At 38.3% G+C, this 19,075-nt stretch overlaps 1 protein-coding gene across 2 annotated transcripts in view; it reads left to right on the top strand.

The window, feature by feature from the left end:
- The window catches only part of opcml (opioid binding protein/cell adhesion molecule-like), a 442,688-nt gene that overhangs the window by 156,200 nt on the left and 267,413 nt on the right, over positions 1-19,075 (top strand). Inside the window, exon 2 of one of the 2 annotated variants that reach the window (XM_086307912.1) lies at positions 14,240-14,315. In XM_086307912.1, coding sequence (XP_086164038.1) covers positions 14,240-14,315 — 76 coding nt within the window. Of the gene's footprint in view, positions 1-13,601; positions 14,316-19,075 lie in introns of those variants that run through there. The other variant, XM_086307911.1, reaches the window with a different exon arrangement.

A 19,075-nucleotide genomic window follows, 5' to 3' on the forward strand; every position in this document is an offset into this window, starting at 1 on the left:
TTTTTGGTGTTTTTTTTTTTCTTTTTCAAGTGGGTTAATTTTTTTCCATGTTTAGTTTCTTGGTGTTTTTTTGTTGTTGTTGGTTCGAGGTTCTCAGTTTGAGCTCTTTAAAATTTGTGCACCATTTATTCATGTAGTGGTTTGACCTATTTTTAGACTGAGGTAAACCCCCACTAAGGATTCATGTCTAACTTAGTCACATGACCCCCTGGGTTTTTCATCAGGTCATTAAATAAAATGCGATAAGGAAAAGAATAACCATGTCAACACAACAGTGGTTCATAACGGAAACAATAAATTAACAACTACTACAATTATCGGCAATTTGCAGAATTCTGTGAACTGGCCAATACCCTGCTTCATAAAAAAATATAACACATCCAAAAAACATTTATTAAAAAATTTTCATTTCACATAAGCAGCCAAAAAATGCATATTAATGCATTTCGATCTGTTAACAAAAGGAAACTGCAACACAGTGGTCCTTATCTGCAATTTTGAAGAATCTGTAACTCATAACAGCATAAATGTGAGCTTGTATGTTCTTTTGTTTTGTTCACTATTCAACCCCACAAACAAAAACAATAATGAAAGCAAGACACCACTGAGACCCTGCTCAGTGCACACAGAGTAGATGAAAGGAGGTTACTGTGTTCAGTGCCATGGTGTTCCACCACAGTTTGTCAGTGCAAATATAATGGAAACAATAACATGTTTGGAGAAGAGCCTACTCAATTGCACATGTTATTATGGGTTTGTGCAACAGTATGGCGCATCCTTTCAACACACTTACAGCGTCACGTTTTCTCTGTAATTGTCTCTCTGTTAATGCCACTCCCCAAGGGTTTGTGATGAGAGACTGAGGCCAGATGAATGGTTTATATTTGTCTCCTCATTGGCTTTTGATAAAGACAACAAATCCATCCTCTGAGGTTTTTCCTCATCTTAGTTACAGTCAACTAACACTGGAAGACACATTGCATTACATTACATCCTTAGTAATAACATTTAGTGCAAACAAATTGGCCCTGAAGTAAAATGTGCAACTCAGGAAGAATTAGAGCTCTAAAAGCAGTTTTCACTTTAAACAAATTTGCTTATTTTATATTTGATTCACGGGAAAGGCTAAAAACTATTTTAATGTTGTTAAATCAGTGGGGGAAAAAACTTTCAAGGTTGATTAATTTTTAAAATAGTTCAGCCTTTTGATAGAATTATTTAAAATAAAGGTTTCATATTGAACTTTTTATGCATTTGAAGACATAAGGAAGATATCTTGATTTCAGGAAGGACCTGCTCAGCCCTGTAAGAAAATGGGACAAGAAGATAATGAATATTGAATGACCATATCTACTTCAAGCAGCCATCTCCGTTCACCAAATCCCATCAGCACACAAATCATCTGTGTGGTTATGCTGAGTTAATTAAGATCTAGTGTGTGGAATTAATCGACTCATGCCATTGCAAACGTCTTCAATCGCTGAACCTGTCCTGTTTTTTTGCTTTTTTCTGTGAGAAGGAATAAAGCTGATAATATATTATTAAAATACACTCATTTATTTTCCTTTTAGAAAAGCTAAATTCATAAGTCAGCGGCAGACAGGGAAGGCTTTAGTTTAGTTCAAAACAAACCAATAGGAATACCAAGTGAAGATAGCAAGATCCACTGTGTACTTCTGAGTCACTGTTTCCGTGTGTGGAATATCATTTGGGCTTTTATCTGGGGAAATACTGTACCCTCTCAGTCTTTCTGGACTTCCACAGATAAGAAAAATAAGTAAGATTACACCTCGTTTTTCTTCTCAATGCCAACATTTTCTTTTCCATTGCCGGTTGTAATTGTGCCCTCCAGACATTTATACAGTTAGTTCAAGAAATGGGCTAGACAGAGCAAGCACTCTTGGTGGAACCAAATGCCCCATTGAGGCATTTTCTGATGCTGCTGTGACACATGCTGGAAAGCAATCACCTTTTACTCAGTTAAGTGAATTAACCAGGAAATGTGTAAAAAAGGGGGAAAAAGCAGGAGTATCATCTCGGTTATCAGAGGAAGCCTCAATTTCTGCACAATGGCTTAATCTCTTTCATTGTTGCTGAGTGATAATTTATCATTTTTCCAGTCTGAAAACACAATTATCCATGTAGGAAACAAATTCTGCAACTCTGCACAGTCCTTGAGGAAAAACTATATGACAGAGAGATGCAGAAAGTGAAATCACAAAAGATGAATCATGTCAGCATATTTGTGGTCTTAGTTATGTCACAGCTTTCCCTGTGTATGTGTGTGTGTCAGTGACTAAACTCGTGTCTAAAAAGAAGCCACTGCGTGAGCAGCACTTTAGCAGAGCAGCAGCAGCAGCTGTGGAGCTCCATCTGTGTCTACACAGGAGGCATTCAGGCACAGTATTGAGCTGTAGGTTACCTGTGCTATGGAAGTGCTCAAACATCAACATGCAGTTACTGTTGTATGATTATGTGCTCAAAGAAAATCGACTTAAAGCTTAAAAATAAAGCTTAGTCCTTTTTTAGAGCCTGAATAAAACGCAAGCTGTTATTATGCCTGTCAAGTCAACTGGACTGACTGAGGTAGGTGTATGTTGGTTGAGTCAGATGTGTGTGATACAGTTAGGTATACAGATACCAGCATGACCTCTCAACTTATATTCCATAAAGGCATAAACATGCAGTGAAATACAAATAGTTGTAGATATTTACATACATCCTGTCTGACAAATAATTAAAGTTGTATGGCAACAGAGTTGCCATATATAGAGTTTGGTGCTTCTTAAGGATCCTTCCCATGGATATAGTTTCTAGACAGTGCAACAACCATTGCAAGAGTATTCTCTACATTCTGTCCATGACATTTGCTTTGACCAGCTCTATTGTACTTCATGTCCATTGCAACAGGGTGTCTAATCAAGGAGCTCCACAAAAAGGGGGGAGGTTGTTCAGACAATGCAGCACAAAATGATTTATGGAAAAGTGACCCAAATTTACTTCCTATTTGTTTCTATATAGAAAATGATAAGGTGTCAAATTTTTGGTGAATGCTGGTGAAACACTACTTTTTCATTCGCAGGTTGTCAGTTTTTGACATTTAGTTAATTCCATTGGTATCTCGTGAGTATGCTAAGATGTCCTTATTGTCCATGTCACATTTAGCTCTTTGACTACCTAAAAAGGTGCATTATGATACCTGAAACTGGTATGTTTTAGTGCATTAACTAAGCCACAAACTGAGTGAAATCAGAAGTAAAAGCTTAGTGAAAACTAAACGATCACTGAAAATAAATCCAAACAGGATGCAAAACCCAGAACTTCGAAACAAGGCAAACCAGTCTTCTGTCTGATAAACTTTTAATTATTCGACTGACAAGACGCCCTTCTTGACTTTTAATACTGACTTTCAAAGAGGCATCTACTGGCATCTCATATTGCCATAGGCAGCAATATCATGATACAGATCTCAACGAATGTCTCTGGAAGTCTAGCAGCATCTGAGGGAATGTTTGGATTTGACACCTTGGCATGGTCAAGCAGGAGTAACAGAGAAAAATAAGAATACATTTTTTTATTTAACCTATAAATTTATAACTGTGTTGGCTGCTGTTTTTTTTTTTTTTGCCTATAGCTATGCTAGCTCCATTAGGTTATGTTTCTAATTCCATCCATACAATTTCAGAAGATTTTTCCAGAAACTGCATTTCCACACAGCTACAGTTTAACATGCAACATTTAAGATGCACCAATTACAAAAAGGTTCAACGTAAATGTTGGCAGATTTATGTTAGGTTAGCATTTTATTATGCTAATAACTATTTGTCCAAACTAAACAAATGAAAACTAAACAGTTTTAATCAGGTCAGAAAAGCAATCTTAAGTACATAAGTACAGTGACTTCCCATCCAGAGACCATAATATTCGTCAAATTGCCCAACCCTACTAACAACTTCAGTTAAGACAGAGTGATGGCTGATGTTTTCCACACCACACCACACCACACCTCTGCATCACAGAAACTGTGGCTAGTCAGCACAGCATAGGCTCTGTTTAAGACACAGGATGCTTATTATTGATCGGGTGACAGGCTGGCATTTAGCAGGGCCCGGAAAGACCACATATGTGAGGATGCTATTGGTTAATTTCAGTTCTGCCTTTAGTCAAAAAAAGCTTTATTGTCAAAGTCAAAGGAGCTTGCAAAGAAAAGCGTCTGGACTTCTTTAAGTTGCTTGAAGACGTTTCACCTCTCATCCGAGAAGCTTCTTCAGTTCTAAGGTCAAATGGTGGAGAGTCCCAGATATAAACCTAGTGGGAATAACCCCCCACAGAGGGACAAAAGGACCCCCTGATGATCCTCTAATCGCCTGAGCCAAGGTGTGAAACTGGGCGTGGGTCCCAATCAGCCAGAGTTTCGGGTGTGTTCATTGTGAAACCTGGCCCCACCTTATCATGCGAATTCCTGAGGTCAGATGGCCCAGGATGTGAGTGGGCGTTAAGGCGTTTGGGAAGGGATCTCAAAACTGGATTATAGATGGCAGAGAGTTGGTGTCGTAAACCCCGCCTCTGTTCAAAGATGGTCGCTCACAGTGGACATAGATGGCTTCTTTCACTCCTCTTTCAAACCATCTGTCCTCTCTGTCCAAAATGTGAACATTGGCATCCTCGAAAGAGTGTCCTTTACCCTTAAGATGCAGATGGACTGCTGAGTCTTGTCCTGTGGAGGTGGCTCTTCTGTGTTGTGCCATGCGCTTGTGAAGTGGCTGTTTGGTCTCTCCAATGTAGAGGTCTGAGCATTCCTCGCTGCACTGTACAGCATACACCACATTGTTAAGTTTGTGTTTTGGCGTTTTGTCTTTCAGGTGAACCAGTTTCTGTCTGAGCGTGTTGCTGGGTCTGAAATACACTGGGATGTCATGCTTGGAGAAAACTCTCCTGAGTTTCTCTGATACACATACCGGGGATGGAGTTGTGTGTGTGACAGCAGGAAGTGAATTCAGCATCTTGACAGCCTGATGGACAAACCTGTCTCTTAGTCTCCTGGTTCTAGCCAGGCTCTTCGGTCTCCTTCCTGATGTCAGCAAACTGAAGAAGCTGTTGGACAGATCAGGGGATGTGCATTGCAGGTGGAATCACCTGCAATGCACAGGACTTTCCAGATGAGGCTGGTGTGTCCAGGGTGTGAGTTCTCCTGAAGTTTATGATAATCTCCTTAGTCTTCTCCACATTGAGGGACAGGTTGTTTTTTCTGCACCACTTGGCCGCTTCACTTCCGTAGTAGGTCTCATAGTTGTTGCTGATGCGACCTACCACAGTTGTGTTGTCTGCAAACTTGAAAAGGTTGGAGCTGTGTGATGTCCAGTCGTGGGTCAGCAGAGTGAAGAGAAGGGGGCTCAACACACATTCTTGGGAGGTGTTCTTATGCCGGAGGTGTTGCTGCCGACCCGTAGTGTCTACTGTCTTCCTGTCAGGAAATCCAGCAGCCAGTTACACAGCAATATGCTGATCCACAGCAGATCCAGTTTGTGAATGAGTTGCTGGGGAATGATCATGTTGAATGCTGAACTGGAGGTCGAACAAAACCTCTTGAATGGGCTTGACTCTTCCTTGGACTGCTGGCAAACCTCTATAGAACCACAATAGAAATCATACTTCGTCTTATGGTGTGGCAGTTGCACAGAACAGAATGAACTTGGCTGGGTGGTTAGAACAGCAGAATGGTACTCATGGCCATTTATGAATGGTCATTCATCAATGATCAGTGGTTGTTGATGACTGGCCATGACAAGTTGCATATTAAAGATCAAGGAACTGACCTCTCAGCCAATTATGGATTCCGTGGTGCTAGTTTCAGTCATTGTGCAAATGTACTGTTTATGAGGTTGGGGAAACCTGCAGTCAGCTGAGACTAAAGAAGTCACCTGTATGATTGATGAAATGTTTCTCCCACTGAAAACGCTACATCCAGATGAACAGAATCAACCATTTGGGGTGTCTAAAATTGTTTTGAATTTTTGGTGAAGCATTCCCAAATCATGCTGATATTTTCCCCAACTTTCCAAAAATGCCATCCATTTGTCAGAGTCAAACAAAATCTGAGTGGTTAACTTATTTTATCCCTAAAATTGGTAGGTTCTAATATTTCAATGGAAATTAGTCAGTGAGAAGCATTTAACTTGAAGTGAGTAGAATCCATCTTTGAGATGACAGCCTCTGCCTAAATAATAACCATTACTTAGAGGTGCGCTGCTTACTGTCCTGGATTGGACACTCATTGTCTCTAAATTGCTTATTACCTTACACTGTTCCAAAAAATAGTAATGTCAAATTATTTTACTGTGTATTTTACAGTTGTGTACTGTTTTTCTAGAATATCATTACATTTACATACGTAGACTGTGATCTGACACGTCAAATGTAAAATAACATAACATCACTGTAAATGTAAAACACAATTTACTTGTTTTTTTAATATATTTTTTTGTACATATGCATATTTAGATTGTAAAAATACATTCGGAAATGTATCATAATTCTCATAACGTCTGTTATGTGAGAGAATGATCTGTTAAAGTCAAATGTAATACTATGGAAAAATATATAAAATGATCAAAAATTAATGAGAATAACCAATCATTAAAGGAGTATTTGAATTATGATTTTGCTGAAAATTTCATGTCACCTAGGTCTGATTCAATAATTCAGAGGTAACAAGTGAAAATATAATTAATAGGAATAAAAACTTAAAAAAACATATTGTGGCGAGTGAACAGCTAGTTCTCTCCCAACATGCGTCGGGACATGTGCTGATGTTTAGATGTTCTTGTTTTATTGTTTATGGTTACGTTACTTTAAACTGTTATCTTGAATGTTGTGTTTACGCCGTGGTGCAGCGTCACTGATAGTTGTTGTTTTGTAGAGAGAGTGCTGTACCATGAGCGACTTCTGTTGTGCTGTTGTTGAACCTTGAGGCACATTGTAGCACCAGCAAGTGTTTTAATAAGCAGCTCCCCCTACCAGCTTGGGGTTAAATAACAAGCTCAATCTCTCTCTGTGAGCTTCTTTGTTAAGATTTCTCTGCATGCCACAATGTAAGACATTGCACGGACACGCTGTGCTAATTATATATTTTGAAAAAGAAATGTAGAGGTAGGAATTGCAATTAATATAAATAACATGACACTAAGCATCGGCCAATGAATGTGAACTAAGAACAAGGTCGTGGGTAACGCTGCGACCGTAGGAAAAAAACCCTAATATGAAGGTTTTTTACTGTGAATTTTACAGTAATGTTCTGTTCTTCTAGAATATCATTAAAGTTACGTAAATAGACTTTGACTTCACATTTTGAATGTAAATTAACGTTAAATCACTGTAATGTAACACAACATAATTGTCATGATTATTAAATGTATCTGTCTGTACATATGCATATTTCGATTGTTAAAATACATTCAAATGTAATGCTATGGAAAAGTATATAACATGATCCCTATAAGCTTGTGTTACATCACATAAGTATTATTATCGTTGCTAGTTAGGCCGTTCGTGGCTCAAGAGTTGGCAGTTCGCCTTGTGATCAGAAGGTTGTTGGTTCGCACCCCGGCTCGGACACTTGTTGTGTCCGTGGTCAAGACTCTTCGCCTACTAGTGATGGCCGATGGTGCGATATGGCAGCCTCGCCTCTGTCAGTCTGTCCCAGGGCATGCAATCCATTATTATTTAAACCAAATGTTAACTGTATATTTCTGTACATTTACGTATTATGATTCATATTGCCACATTCAGTGACCTTGTTTATAGGTAATTTCATTGTTTGATCACGTTAAAATGTTCCTTATTTAATGTCTAAAAGCACTTGGAAAAGGCAGAATCCCATGTAAAATTAGCGCAACAAACTCTATTTTCATTACTGAAAATGACCGTATTTTTATGGGACAGTTATTTTCTGTTATTTTACGGTCGTATTTTTGGTGCCCCAGCTGCCAGAATATTACCGTTTTTTTAAGATGTTTTTTTTTCCCTATTTATAGATGATTTCATTGTTTAATCACATTAACATGTTCCTAATTTAATGTTTAGTGGCACTTGAAAAAGGCGAGATCCCATGTCAAATTAGCGCAACTAATTGTATTTTCATTACTGGAAATAACCGTATTTTTATGCGGGAGTTATTTTCTGTAATTATACGGTCGTATTTTGGCACCCCAGCTGCCGGAATATCACCGTTTTTTCAAGATGCTTTTTCTAACAGTGTAGAGTTAAATATTCCTACATTTACATACATACAGATGAAATATTTAATACCAATGAAACTGATAAATTGGCAGAATTGGTGGCCCCACTCACTGGATAACCACAGTGTTTGCTGAAGAGAATCCCACTTTTAAAAAATACACTTACCAAAGTAATTTCCTGTTAATGAAACTTTGTCTAAATGACCCAGAACACTGGTATTTTTGTTTGTTTGTAAATGAAAGAGGTAATTGTTTACTGATGAAGCTGTTTCTGAAAGCTTCTGTGCTGTAAGCATAACTAAATACTGCCAGATCATTTTGCTCTCCATTAGTCTTATCTCTTTGTCCTAGCACGCTCCAAAACCTTATTAGGCTTTTCCCCTAAGGTAACTGTTGAAACGCCATCTCAAAGCCATCATTTACATGGCATAGATCCTAGATGTGGTTTACTCCAAATAAGGTGTGTTGCATAAGCATTTGCCTCCTATTTAGTGCCACTGAAATAACTGAAAAGAAAATATTGAAGGGATCAAATGCATTCACTTGTATTTTCAAAGAATAAACATGCAAGGACTAGAGTGAAAAAAAACACACAGTAATGCACACTCAGTCCTTGTTGATACCATTCATATTTTCAAGGTTCTCACAAAAGCTGTATACAGGGGGATTTGGCTTTGACCTTAAAGCAGCTTTTGTGTCCATTACTTGTAGTCAGAAGATGCTAAAATTGTTGGAATATTGATAGACTGGAATGAAAAAGAAAATGTTTTTGTTCTTTTTGTTTTTTTTTTTTGTTGTTGTTTTTTTTAACTGAACCCTCTGTTAAGTAAAAATGTTTCATGTCAGGGCAGCGTATTTGAACTCATATTTTTAATTCAGCCATCCTCACAATAATGCCATCAGAGGTCAGAGGAAGCCTAGATAATGTATCAGCATACTTACTGAACATGCATGTTCGGAGCACACGCAATATTGCACCTATTGATAACACAGAATGTCTGGGCATTTAGATCTGTTAAAGGTACCAGCATCTTTAATAATTCAGTCCTTATCTCTTGTCTACACCAACTGACTTTGCAAGACATCACGTAGCATTATCAGGTAAAAAACTTGGAGGACCTGGATCAGATCAGAGTAAAAAAAACAAAACACTTTGTGAGAGCAAAGAAAGCAGCAGCCTTAAATTTTAAAGTCTGGCTACAGACAAACTGCCTTTTGTTTTGCATGCTGTGACTGCAGCAAACATATCTGATTCTAGCTGTCTGATTAGTCAAGACTGTGGCAGATGTAGTTATCTGAGATCAAAGTTGAAATCATGTGTAGCGCTGCATGCCAGGAGAACTTAAGCTTCTACACAGTTTAAAGCAAACCTGAAACAAGAAGCAATTTAATTAAAAAAATATAGAGAAGAGAAAACAGCAGAAGGAATGTCTACCTTCAAAGAGAAAACCCAGTAAGCCCTCCATTTCAGCCAATTACATTACAAAGCAAACCAGATTTTACCAGTAACAATGATGCCCTACAGTGAAAAATGAAGCAAATTCATAAAAGTAATGGCAGACTTAATAGTGATTTAAAAGCCACCTTTGTCTTCTGAAATGAACATATACATAGTATGTATAGTTATTGAAAAGTACAGAAAAGCCCAAATGAAACACAAATGTAAGGGAAGGCAAGTTCAAATTATTACCTCTAAAATAGAGTACTAAAAGTCAAGACATTGTTTTTGTACAGAATTCCACTGCATTTTTTTATTCTCTTAGAACTGATCAGAAAGCTGCGTTCTGGTTCATAAGGCTCAGATGTGAAACAAAAGTAATCATAAATAATGTTAAAATGTATTCTAAAATTCTTGTTTACTGGGACTTGATGTTTAGAAAGGCTGTAAAAGATTATGGATACTACCACACACAACTACATTTCAAACTGTTTCCCAAAATTTTGCTGGACCAACCACAGAATGTCACTCTTTCAAGGATATGTTGTGCAATGTTACAACTGTGTGCCAGAAGGATCTAAACTACTGCAGATGACTGAATCCATTGAATGGATGCTCTTTATTCAGTCTCTCCATGTTTTTGCATGGGTATTAACTAGCTTTGGTATGAGGCCCGTCCATTGTCTGCTCGCTCTGCCCATCCTTGCATGATATGAATGAAGATTAGTATGGATAGTCTGAATGAACCACCCAGGGTCTGGTGTTAATACGTTGCAGCAGGAAATTATATGATGTCACTGCATGTATAAGTAAACTAAATGAAACACAATGCAAGAGTTGAATTCAATATGGCTAAAGCCGGTTGTAAAAGATGTTGAATGAAGGACAAAGGCAGCCTGTTAAAATCAATATGTCCACTTCCTGTTTTAGTGCATGCACAGTTTTTCAAGGCCACACAACTGAGCATTCTTTTTATCTTCTGTTCTCCCTCTATGTTTGTGTGATACACCAAGAATGATTCATGTGGGATATCCAACAAACAATGCCATTATAATTTGTCATTTCTGCATGCTTGGCTCTCTCACTTGTGGTGGAGATTTGGCAAGGTCATCGGATTCACCTGACCTGCTGTAAGGCAGCACAATGAGGGGCAAAAGGATAATACACATGACACGGATTGAAATGGATTGCAGTCTTATATTCCCAGAACAGTACTCCAACAAGCTGATAGCTGACTGCACATAGCAGCCACTCCTCATCGCTTCTGTTTTCTTATTAAACCCGCTGTATCCTCGCTGTGCAAAGAAGTGTGGAAACAGAAGCCACAATGGTGTTAGAGCAATGCCATGTGACCAAATGAAGCTCTAATCAAACAAAGAAGTATCTGTGAACAAGTGCTTGAGCTTACAACCACCCTGTACTCTTGACTCTAATTAAGACCACATTTTGCTGAGGTCAGGGAGGGGTTTTAATTTAAAAACCATTAAGTTGTGCGCATAGTCAGGACTTGTGTGGCATCAAAAGCAACTATCATTTTAATTAAGTCTTATCTTTACCCAATTTCTCTGGCACAAGACATCGTCATAAATTCTAAATAACAACTTTAAATAAAATGAACGTAACAAAAGGTACTGACTTGTGAACTCAGCAGTAATTTGTGTTGGGGTGGAAAATTCTGGAAACTGAAACAGCATTTACCTATCGCCTAGAAATGGTAACAAATGGGATATACAGGACATTGTGGACTATATATTTCATGGTTAATGACATTGTGCTGAAGTTTTTGTTCTCAATCATAAAATTGGTTAATAAAGTCTTCAAAAAGCATTGCTTTATGCTACATGATTGTCTTTTGGGCAATAGACAATATTGTAGGAATATTTGTATTGTCAAGTAGGCTGTGTGTGTGAAAAGTCTGATGAACAGAAGAACCCATTGCTGCTTTCACACTTGCGCAAGCATTTGATACTAGACAGGAACAACATCATGTGTTACTTGTATCTTGAGTGATGACACTCAGTGCTTTCAGTGCATTGTCATTTGTTGCCTTCTATCCAATATCTTAACAGCATCCCAAATTGATGTTGAGGTAAAGAAATTATCTTGTTCAATCTTCTTATGAGACTCAAAAGCTGTCATAGTAATCGTGAGAGCTTCTGTTAGGTACACAGCAAAGTGCCACTTTCATCCCTAGTGGCCTGCAACCCCTCCATGCATACAGATGGGGAGCGGAGAAAAGAGCAAGAGCACATTAGTAAACAAAGCCAATGTGGCTCAGTGAAGTTCAGCTTCTCATTAATGTTAACACTTTCCTCTAAAAGTGCACTATACAGAATATTCTTAAAATACTGACCATAACATAACACACAGTGGCTTGTCTTGATCCTATTTATTGCTATCATAGTCTTAGCCCAATTTGACTCAGCCTTTAACATCAATCTCCAATTGGTATGGAATCCAGTGGCCACTTGCCAAATGCCTCATTCATTGTTTTCTTTGTTTCATTCTTTAACTGCTTGTTCTTCAACATGTTTGACAGGATGTGTGTATATTAAAAATATGTTTCTTGACAGTAATACATTTTTATTCTGTGAAGTTGTATTGTGGTTAGACTGGACATTAATTAATTAATCAATTTGCTATTCCATCTTAAGTACAAAGAGGTATTATATGTTGATATGGGAGAGCACCAACTGCTTGGCATGCTACCTTGGGGGATATTTATCCAGAACTCATGCATAGAAGTCTTTAGCATATTATAGCTGTTAATTCTTCATATTCTGTTGATAGATTTTTTATTTCAACATTTTAAACTGTTGAACTAAGACCTTTATATATTTTACATTAAAGAAACGCCCTGCAGCCTTTAAAAGTGGTTAACATTAATTTAAAATGATTCACTACTGGATTTTTGTAAAAATCTACAAGTTATTGATGCTTCTTTTAATTAAAGACATCAGTGTAAATCATTACAGGTAGAGGTCAGTATGACATTTTAAAATGTCAATTTTGATGGTTCTAGACTTTGAAGTAAGACTTTGAATGAATGAATTGTCAGCATTTCATAAATTCTCGTATGAAATATAAAGGTGAAAGACATTCTGATCAACTGACTCTATTTCACAGGGTTTAACTGGTGACTGGCTATTTATCAGAGCACATAGTCACGTGATTACTGTTTTAATGGAAAATCAGAAGTATCCAACCTCAATTTATGGTTTTCACATTCTACTCCATAATAATAATAATAATAATAATAATAATAATAATAATAATAATAAAAACAGATTTGCACACACAGCGCAAATCTGTGTGTGTAAATATAAGGAATTTATATTTACAGCAGATTAACACAAAGTTGTTGTTTTTTGTTGGTTCCTTTTTTTTGGGGGGGGGGGGGGGGGGGGGGTAATTGTGAAATACAGGACCCATTTGATGGAATTCATATTAAGAATAACATTTTTGAGGATGATAATTTTTTTTTTCTTACAGCACCATTCTATTCATTTGAAGTTGTCCTTGACCCGAAAAAACAGAGAAACAGTAATCTCATTTGAGAACACTTGGTCACTTGAATCATCAAACCCTACGTCAACAAAAATCATGCCTCAAGCACTTCTTACCGTGGGAGGAGGGGCAAATGTGAAGCTCCGAAGTAATCATAAATCGTACTCTGATGGGAACAGTTTGAATGAAATGACTGTGAAATTGACCAATTTCGTTTTTGGTTTTTTTGTTGCCTGTCCCATCTTATACCAATGAAAGCTAAGATTGTAATATCATTTTAAATGCCTGTTTCCTTCCTGTGGTAATCAGTCCCCTAAGAAATAATTATTTTCATCTGACCAAATAAAAGTGTCCTCTATATACGCCCCTGAAAGATGCACGGTGGTTCCTGAATCCGTTTGTCTATTAACTGTATGAATATGCGAGCCCTGCAGGCTGCAGACCATATGCTCCACATAATACATGCAAGTGATGCTACCTGGCGATTAGAGAGAAAGAGAGAGAGAGTACTCCAGGAGCTAAACAAGAGAGAAGATATTAGAGCGAATTCAGCCTTTTGTTTGAGTATTTGCAGCTTTAAATATTGTCCCCCGTGCAGCACCAAGGAAAGAAAACACCGAGGGAGAGGAGGAAAAAATATATAGGGAGTCTTGGCTGATGCATCTGTGCAAGAGCATCCATTTCACGGCGATTACAGTTCGAACCTGAGGAGACGGTGCGCATTTCTTTGAGAAACACGGTGCTTTTCTCTCTCCTCCGAAGTCATTTTCCTAGAGCGGCTGGCGGACGCAAAGACACGGTTACGGGATTTCATAACGAGGCTTTTCGTTTGAAGCAAAAGCAGGTCGAGCGCAGTTCCAGCAGGCTATACTGCGTCTTGTTTGTGGAGTGGAATTTTGCGGTCCCTAGCTCAAAACGCAAAGGGGAATATCAGACATTCAAGTTCCCTTGGAAGTTGCGCAGTGATATAAAAACATGGGAATTTGTGGTTATCTGGCGGTGTCTGGGAAATGCCTTGTCGTCATCGGACTTAAATTGTTATTCCTTGTACCTGCAGGAGTTCCAGCTAGAAGCGGGGATTCTGTATTAAAAGACAACATCACCGTCAGACAGGGAGACAGCGCCGTCTTAAAGTAAGTCTCGGATTATATTTCATTGTCACATCACTAATATGATTTCCTCTTGTGCAGCACGGGAACTGATTCCGTCTTTATAGCTTCTATGTCTTGGTCCGAACAGCTAATCAAGCCCGGTACTACATGAGTTACTAAAGGTCACCATAACCTATATAAGAACGCACTAGTGCTTGTTTGTTTTAAAGGTGCACATGCAGAAGATAAGTTATAGCATGCCTAACTCGGTGTTTAGCCCATTCTGCTCATTGCCCTTGAATGTTATTGATCTTACTGGTTAATGTCTTGTTGAGGATGCACAGAGCTGAGGTGCTCAAATTGAAAATTAGGAGGGGTTGCGTACCCTACTATTGATTTGCTCATGTGATACAAATACAAATGCAATTATGACTTATTTTCATTTTATTCATACTCTTTGTGAAAAGCTATGTGTTGTTTTCATCTTTTAAGAACTTTGAGTGGTTAACAGTGTTCTTATCAGATTTAACACTTGTATATTTGAATCTGTGTTCTATTATAGCACTCCAGCATATGATTTAACTATGTGTCAATGTTGCATTTTATGATATTTTATTTTTTCTCATCTCCCCACTCTGCACTGTGAGATTATTTTGTTTGAGTGTTGCTGGCTTGCTGTTCATTTTGTTTCAGAATAAAGCAGGTGCGGTGTTAGAAATTCAGAATCCCTGTGAAAGAATGACAGATAGGGTACGGTACATTTGCCTACCCACATGAATACATACATAAATACACACCAATATGTAAAAATAAATGATATGTATTTATTAGATTTTATAGATTGGTGACATATGTAGAGAAACACATTAATCCAGTAGCTTTGTTTTCTGACATTGTTTGGATCAATAGTTTTTAAACTTTCACACATTGTTAACAATTAAAAATAATTAATATGGATCTTTTTCTTATGTGAGAGTCACTTGTGAATCATACTTAAGTAGACAATTTAGAATTTCATTATCTCTGCCAAAAATTGGTCTGTTCTGAAAAGATAAATAAAAGCAAGCAAGTCACTCATGTTTCAACTCCAATGGCTCTTTTACTTACCTGTGAAGCACGCCACTTTGCTGGAGAAACCACTGCCTACAAGCTTTAAGAGCTCATCTTTATCAGACTGCGATGAAACATTTCTATGTTAAAAGGGGTGGTCAATTCCATAATTATAAGGGAGCCTTCATGCTCTTTGGATGGGATTATGAGTGATTTGATGAGGATGAAAATATTGCAAATTATATTCTATGGTTGTCATATTGACTTGACATTGACTTAATTTACATCATTTACTCTGGGATTTACAAAGTTTACGCAGTAAATAGTGTGTATTTGTATAGCGCTTTACTTGGTCCTAAGGACCCCAAAGCGCTTTACACTATACACAATCATCCACCCATTCACACACTGGTGATGGCAAGCTACATTGTAGCCACAACTGCCCTGGGGCGCACTGGCAGAGGCGAGGCTGCTGGACACTGGCGCCACCGGGCCCTCTGACCACCACCAGTAGGCAACGGGTGAAATGTCTTGCCTAAGGACACAACGACCGAGACTGTCGATCGGACTGCCGATTACAAGACGAACGCCCAACTCTTGAGCCACGATCGCCCTGTGGCTTTTAACTTTTGTACTTTTGTACTTTTAACTTTTTACCTACCTGTATCTGGAAATTAGATATTTTTAAATTTAGTTTGAATGAGGATGAAATTGTAATAAATACAGAAAATGAAATGCTGAAAGTTTGTGACAGTAAGCACATGAAAATAATGTAATCCGTAAATGTGAAGAAGGAAGCATATGAAGAAAAATGTTTCTGCTGCAGATGTAAGTATAATTCACAAGCAACTCAATAGACAAACTTCTGTGGCTATGTAATTATGTAGTAAAATTCTTATGTTTATATGCTGTGGCTCAGTACCTTTGGTTGTCAGAGTAGGGCAATAGAGTTCAAATGACTCTAGGCTGCCTGACATGAGGTACTTGGACTAGAATTACTGTAATGTCTTTTGGACGCTATAGTATGTGGAAGGTCATCATGTGTCATACACTGGTTGCACCCCTATGTAGTCCAAGATGGAACTCTGCCTAGTCTTCATCTTTTCTCCCCTGTTCTACTCTGGTAATCTTTTAGTCATTTCTAGCCTGTATAAATTATTAATAGAACTTGTTAGGTAGCCTGTTGGATTAACTAAAACCAGCCATTTCATACTCCTCACGCTGAATGGTGACTGGCTGAAATCCACTAGCTCCTTTGTCATGCTGATGTCAAGCTGCAAAAGGTTGTGACTGTAGCAGATGTTAGGTTTTTGGCTCCTTAATATTCTCCTTTTCCTATCCTAACATGTACACCCCACAGCAGAGAAGTCATCAAAGAACCTGTTGCACTGCCATGACCCCAAGTTCAATCTTTAAAAGAGAGGTTTAGAAATTGAACCAAAAGCTGACAATAGAGTAACCCTGTGCTGCGCCACAGTGTATCCAATACGCTGCCCTTGAGCAAGATGAGCTGTCAGTGAGCTAGTCAGTCCATAATGTAGGAAACCATGCCATCCACATGCATTGCTTTGAGCTTTCCCCCAAGCAGGGGCCACTGGATGATGATGAAAGCAACACAGAAATAATTCTCCTCCGCCTTGCTGGCTTCTGTGGGTGGGAATAAGGCCTGTGGAGCTGCTATGCGATGGCATTGTCCATGTCCACATTTGACAGCTACATGCCTAGAGCACCCTGCAAGGCTGATGCTGTGAGCCCCCTCTGCCTTGCCTGTGATGAGCCTCATCAACCAAATGGCAAAGATGCAGAAGCTTGGAAGGACAGCAGGTGTTGAGATTTGGACTTAGAGAGGTGGACCAGGGGCAGCAAGTTTTGGACTGGAGGCAGAGGATGAGGGCAGCTGTGGAGCTGACCTCTGATTTGATTGTTTCATTTGACATGAATGGCAACACTGTCTGTGTATTTATTAAACAGTCATTTAATAAGATTAAAACACTGCTACAATTATATTCTAATAACACATATTTGCAAATAAATTATAGCACTGAGAAACTGCATATTTGGGGAAATGCATTATTGCTTGGAAGGCAGCCATGATCTCATTTGTTGCATTTTCCTGACAGTAAATTTCTTCAGGTTATCAAAGTTGTCCTAAAACAAGAAATTCAAACAATGATACATTCCAAGCTGAACCAGAAAGTGTTTCTATCTCACATCAGGAATCAAATATAGTGATGCGAGCCAAGTGACAGCAGCAGGTTGTCAAGAGTTAAAAGCTTTTATTCCAGGGAAAGTACAGCATTAATGTGATTCTGGCAATACATTTTAAATGAACGATTGCTGCTTCCGAGCTGTAGGTAGAAGAATTCCTCAAAGGTTATTTTGCTTCGACTAAGCTTTAATATTAAGACAGTCAAGGGCAACACAAAGCAGTATCATTCTGACATAAAGAAAGCCACTGCCAGCGGGAACTTCAGAAGATGTGAGCAGCAGAATAATTAGCATCATTCAGCTCAGCTTTAGAAACAATATGACTTTTTTCCACAAATACACAGATCACCACGAAAAAAATCCCTGGGTTGCACATATTAGAAAAACAAATCAGTTTAAAGCCAGTATGTGTATATTATACAGGTATGACTGTCTTTAAGGTAGAATGTGCAGCTGCGGGTAATCCCAGCATTTTTGCACAAGCATTTCTCTTTTCTTTCTGAATAATAAATACTGTGTTGTCAAAAGGTATTTACCCCCTACTCTGATTTCTTTTCTTTGTTTTTTTTTTTTTTAAATTGTCACCCTTACATGTTTCAGATTACCGAACATATTTTCATAATTGGACATAGATGAGTTGAATACATAGAAATTCGGTTTTAAAATGACGATTTCACGCAAACCTACCTGAGCCTATTCAAAGAAGTAATTGTCCCCCAAACCTAATAACTAGTTGTGCTACATTAATGAGTCTTTCATATCAATTTGGCCAACTCGTCTTTGGAGAATTGTTTTCAGTTGAGGCACATTGGAGGGTTTTGAGCATGCATGGCCTGTGTAAGGTCATGCCAGATCATCTAAAGTGGATTTAAGTCTAGACCATTTAAAGCCATCTCTTTTTAGCCAGTCAGAAGTGGTCTTGCTGGTGTGTTTCAGATCATTGTCCAATTGCATAATCCAAGTGGACTTGAGCTTCAGGGCAAAAACTAGGGCCCAGACATTTTTTTTCTGGAATTTCTGGTAGAGAGCAGAATTTATGACTCCATCAACTATAACAAGGTGCCTAGGTCCTAAAGCAACAAAACAGCCCTAGAGCATCACACTACCACCACCACATTTGATTGTTAGAATTATGTTCTTTTTAGAAATTGGACAGAACTTTTCCAAAAACCAAAAACTTTTGACTTGTCACTGCACAGAATATTTACCCCTTTGGAGATCTTGAAGATGTGTATGTTTTTTGGCAAATTTGAAATGAGTCTTTGGGTAAAAATGGCGTACATGGGAGAGTTCCACGCAAAAAACACTCCTGGCGAAAAATAACACAGTCTCCTTTTTGTTAAATCTGAATACTGAGCTAAACTCAGGCAAGTGAGGTTCGCAGTCCTCGGTTCTTTTGTGACTTCCTGAATGAGTTGTCAATATGCTGTTAGAGTAATTTTGTTAGGCTGGCCACTCCTGGGAAGGTTCTCCACTCTTGAAGGTTTTCTTTATTTGTGGATAATGACTCAGTAAAGATTACTGGATTCCCCAAGCTTTAAAAT

The sequence above is a fragment of the Aulonocara sp. 'chitande type north' Nkhata Bay genome, linkage group LG10, assembly GCF_057382095.1.
Source record: "Aulonocara sp. 'chitande type north' Nkhata Bay isolate Kocher_YH1m ecotype deep benthic linkage group LG10, A_spYH_male_GT1.1, whole genome shotgun sequence".
NCBI lineage: Eukaryota > Metazoa > Chordata > Actinopteri > Cichliformes > Cichlidae > Aulonocara > Aulonocara sp. 'chitande type north' Nkhata Bay.